This window comes from Fistularia commersonii, chromosome 20 (assembly GCF_037954325.1).
Source record: "Fistularia commersonii isolate RoL2024-O1a breed Wild chromosome 20, RoL_Fcom_v1.0, whole genome shotgun sequence".
NCBI classification, from domain to species: domain Eukaryota; kingdom Metazoa; phylum Chordata; class Actinopteri; order Syngnathiformes; family Fistulariidae; genus Fistularia; species Fistularia commersonii.
Window position 1 is genome coordinate 14,627,274 of NC_141303.1, and position 4,481 is coordinate 14,631,754.

A 4,481-nucleotide genomic window follows, 5' to 3' on the forward strand; every position below is an offset into this window, starting at 1 on the left:
GGATCTTGCATAACTGTATGAACCCTCATGGCACGCTACAACTGTGTACTTTTCTGGTAAATACCTTATTCTGATGACTTGAATGGAGTCAGCAGTATAGTTGAAGTTCGCCGGGAGAAAAATGACTGTTGTCCGGACAGCCGGGATTTTAGTTCCTTCACCTTTCACCTTGTAGTTTTCAAGAACGCTCTGAAAATGCTGTTCCACATTTCGCTTTCGATATAGCGATGGCAGACCGACGGATGAGGCGAACACACTTTGAAAATGACATTCTAAAAAAAAAAGGTCCACCTCCCATTCCGTAAGGAAGTGATATGTTTTAGTCTTTTTACTCGGTCCAGCTCCCCCACTCATTTTTATACCCATAAGTTTAGAAGACATAAATTGGAGGCTAGCTCGCTAGCTTGCTAGAACGCGCTGTTATGTGCACTTGCACAGTGACGCCTGTGTCAGAAAAGGTCAGATTGGACAGACCGACTGTCAGTCAAGTGACAAATTTCAAAGTGAAATGACTTTTAGATTTTAATGCCGTGAGATCTACCCATGCTGCCTTTGCGATCGACCGGCAGATCGCGATCGACATATTGGGCACACCTGATAGGGTCTCCACTAAACCTCTGTTGAGGTTCTCCAGAACATGTGGGAATCCAACCAGGGCCCTTCTGGCTGTGAGGAGGGCCTCCATAGATCCCCTGCGCTCTCCTGACCGCTGCCATAAACCCTAAACCCACCCTGTGTGTGAATGTGTGTGTGTGTGTGTGTGTGTGTGTCTTCTCCAGCTTGTGGACAGAGTCGTTTGAGGATGTGTTGGGTGAAGTCTCCCCTTTAGGACCATCTGAGTTCACTGAAGATGTACATTGTCATGTCTTCTCTGGACCTCCTCAACCTCCTGCCTGGCGGCTCCCAACGTCAGCATCCTTCTACCCAGACCTTCAACATCCCTCCTCTTTCCACGTCCGATAATCATCTCCAGAACATCTAACACCCGCTGATGGACTCCCCCCGAGTCCTGGACCTGGGTTCAGGGCCGGTGGCCCGGTGAAGGTCTGGTGTGACAGCGTGGAGCCTGAACATCGCTGATGTTCAACATCTGGACGAGACAAACAGGAAGCGCGGTCCTTTCCGGTCGTGAACTTTCTTCTCACGCTGGAAATAAAAGGCGGTTCGTGTTTCTTCTGTCGCCATGGAAACAAACACCCTCCTCTGGAAAGAACTCTTTATTTCAGCCCCATCATTCAGCAGAGAGAGGAGCAGAGCGTCTGAGAAGGTCAAGCCCGGAGAGAAAGAACAGACGGAGGGTTCTGAGAGGAGCTTCGGAGGAGAAGCGAAAGTGAGAAGCAAGAGAATTTTTGTGAAGGGCAGCCCAGAAGTAAGGAAAAACAGATGTTCTGTGGGGAGCAACGCATCCACACTTCTCCAGAGCCGTGACTCATCCGTCCGAGATGCCTCCTCACCTCTGAAGGTAGTGGTGAGCATCACACACAAGAAAGACTGACGAATTTTAAGGGATACAAAACCTGGTCTGGTTTTATTGTCCTCAAACCTTCTGCTCTGGGTGAGGTCAGACCTCCACGGTGAAGCTGAGCACATTCTAAGTGTGTGATAGCCGTGTGTTTGTGTGTGTGTGTGTGTGTGTGTGTGTGTGTGTGTGTGAGAGACAATTTAACCCCATCTCTTAATTGAGGTGCATGTTTGCTTTTGATAAAAATGAGAAAAAGTAAATACAGGTTCTGTCCATCTTCTCCCTCTCCTCCCTTGGGTCTCCACAGCCAATCATCTGCCTCCATCTCACCCTGTCCTCTCACACCAGCGAGCCGCTGTCCTCTCTCCCTCCATCCACAGACCTCCTCCCGTCGCAACTTCAGGGTACAAAAAAAGTTCGCCAACGGCTTCTTCACCGACTGTCCAGCAGCTGTTCCCCCCAAAACCCCCTGAAGCCCAGATCCAGCGTGAGGACCACGCGGCTCCTCCGCCTTTAACTTCAGGATCAAACGTCCTGTGAGATGTTCCAAGTCCAGTCCAGGCCCTCACACCTTCTCACGTCAGACCACAGACCATCCACCTCCATGGACAATCAGCAGAGTTCCTCTTATAGACCGCCATCTAATACAGGGTGTTACATTGCGGCACAGCATGGTTGTCCAGGATCTCAGGGTTTCGGCGGTTCCACCTCCGATTTGTTGATGGGCAGCCTCTTGTAGGTCTCCGTGGAGACCTGCTGCAGGGTGAAGATGGCCATGTCGGAGCCCCGGAAGGAGTAGAGGTCCGGCTTCCTGCAGTGGCGGATCCAGAGCCAGACCAGGAAGAGCACAAGCGCCACGCACATCGCCAAGAAGGCGGTGATGCCCAGGACGCTGCCGATCTTCATGAAGGTGGCCTCGGGGGCCTTGTCGTCGGCGGCGGTGGCGGCGGCAGGTTCGCAGTCGTGGAGGCCCCGCGGGACGAAGCCCTCGGGGCACACGCACTTGAAGCCCCCCAGCAGGTTCTCGCAGCGGTGGGGGCACCTACTCTTTTCCAGGCACTCGTCAATGTCCGTGCAGACGTCGGTGTTGTTGACCACGTTCCAGATGTAGCCCTCCGGGCAGTGGCAGCGGCCCATGTGCTTCCCCTCCTGGCCATCGGCGTCCTGGCAATCGGCCGGGCAGTTCAGCTCCGAGCACACCATCTCGCAGCGGACGGGGTTCCGGGGCGACACCCTGAAACCGGCCTTGCAGGCGCAGCGGTACTCACCTCGCACCTTCCTGCAGTCCGAGTGCTCGCACCTCAGGCAGATGCTTTTGTCCATGCAGACGCCGTCCTCCTCCTCTAAGTCCCCCTGGCACAGGCACTTGTAGCTGCCCTTCACGTCTTTGCACTCCCGGCCCGCTCCCCGGCAGGGCCTCCCCTCCCCGCACTCGTCGGAGTCCAGGCACCCGTCAGACGGGAGGCAGTCGGGGACGCAGTCGAGGCCGTTGGCGCGGAGTTTGTGGCCCGCCGGGCACTTGCAGGCCTTGCCGGCGTCGTCGCAGGCGTGCTCGCAGCCGCCCTGCAGCACCTCGCAGGTCCACGGGGCCTTGATCCAGCCCGTGGATACGCACAGGTGCCTGGACACCACGCCGGGGACCCCCGGCTTCCGGACCTCCGCCATGGTTCCATGCAGGAGCAGGTCCTCGGTAAGCGTGCCCAGGTCCTGGAAGGTGTAGCCCACCTGCTCGGATTCCTTCACCTGTAGGGCGCTGCAGTTCCCCGACAACTTGAAGGCGCACAGGTAGCCGTCCAGGGTCTCTCGGCACCGCGTCTCCCGGAACTCCAACACGTCGCCTGCCATCCTTGTGACATAAGCGCACTGCGCCTCCCGGGGAGTGGGCTTTTTGTCTTTGTCGGACGCCATCAGCCAGTAGCGGCCTCCGAGACCGCCGAGCAGCCTCTTCACGGTCCCGTCCGCGTCGCGCTCCGGCAGCTGGCCTTCCAGGAAGCCACACGCCCCCTGCGCCTCCTTGAAGTTTCTGCGCCCCGTGAAGAGGGCGAGGCAGCGGCCGGAGTAGCAGGAGATCCTCGGAGACGCGCCGGCCGCGCCCCGCGCCCCGCGGACGCACAGGAGCAGCGGCAGTGCGCACACCAAGAGGAGGTTCCGTGCGGGAGGCATGCCGGAGGAGGTGCGGGAGCTGATCTTCAGACGCGGGAGACGAGGAAACTCCGTGCTGGAAGCGCCGGCGCTGGAGGGTGACTGGAAGCTCCGCGGTTATAAAGAGCGTTTGGCGGGCCAGAGAGGAAGGAAGTCCAGTGTGCGCGCAGGTCCCGGCCTGGCTTATCGCACTCAGACGCGCGCAAACACGCACGATATCGTTTTTAGATTCTGTTGATGATGCCGCACGGAGAACCTGCAGGAAGTGGAGTTGACATCCAGAGGGCAGGGATCCGGTTCGGTTCCTCCCGGGGCTGAGAGGCAGGAGCGTGACGAGATTGTGATTCACGTGTGTGTGTGTGTGTGTGTATGGGTGTGGGTGTGACCGCAATGTTATCGCGTTAGTCAGACCGCCACATCCAAGGTTTCCAATTCAAATATTTATATCTATTCTCAAGCTACCCAGGTGGGGCGGTGGAGCAGATGATTGGACCGCCTCCTCACAGGGAGGAGGTCCCTGGTTGGGTTCCTGGAGGGTTCCTCTCACGTGGAATCTCCACGTTCTCCTCCTCGGACACGGATCTGCAAGGGGTTCTTCAGGGTTCCAGTCCAAACATGTGCAGAAGTCAGCGGAGACCTTCCACGGTCCAAACGTGTGGATGAGCAGGTGGATGGTTGGACCCAGGATGTTCAGGAGCCCTGCACAGCAGCAGGACCAGGCTGGGTCTCCATCCATCCTGAAGCGCTGTGCTGACCGGCTGTCTCCGGTGTCTACTGTCCCGGATCCCCGGGTCTGCGGACGAGGCCCTCCACTCCATCCCACGGCTCCTGGACCCAGCCTGAACCAGGGCCGGGATCCGGTCGAAGGTATCGGCTC

At 57.5% G+C, this 4,481-nt stretch overlaps 1 protein-coding gene across 1 annotated transcript; it reads right to left on the bottom strand.

Annotated features, from left to right (window-relative positions):
• Window positions 1-1,499: 1,499 nt before the first annotated feature.
• Window positions 1,500-3,987, bottom strand: LOC147223070 (thrombomodulin-like). The gene has a single exon (XM_086166737.1). The coding sequence runs from the start codon at window positions 3,623-3,625 to the stop codon at window positions 2,150-2,152; it is 1,476 nt and encodes a 491-aa protein (XP_086022863.1). The 5' UTR covers window positions 3,626-3,987; the 3' UTR covers window positions 1,500-2,149.
• Window positions 3,988-4,481: the final 494 nt, after the last annotated feature.

Excerpts from the sequence above, each read along its gene's own strand:
- LOC147223070 (XM_086166737.1), bottom strand. The coding sequence starts at position 3,625 with ATGCCTCCCGCACGGAACCTCCTCTTGGTGTGCGCACTGCCGCTGCTC.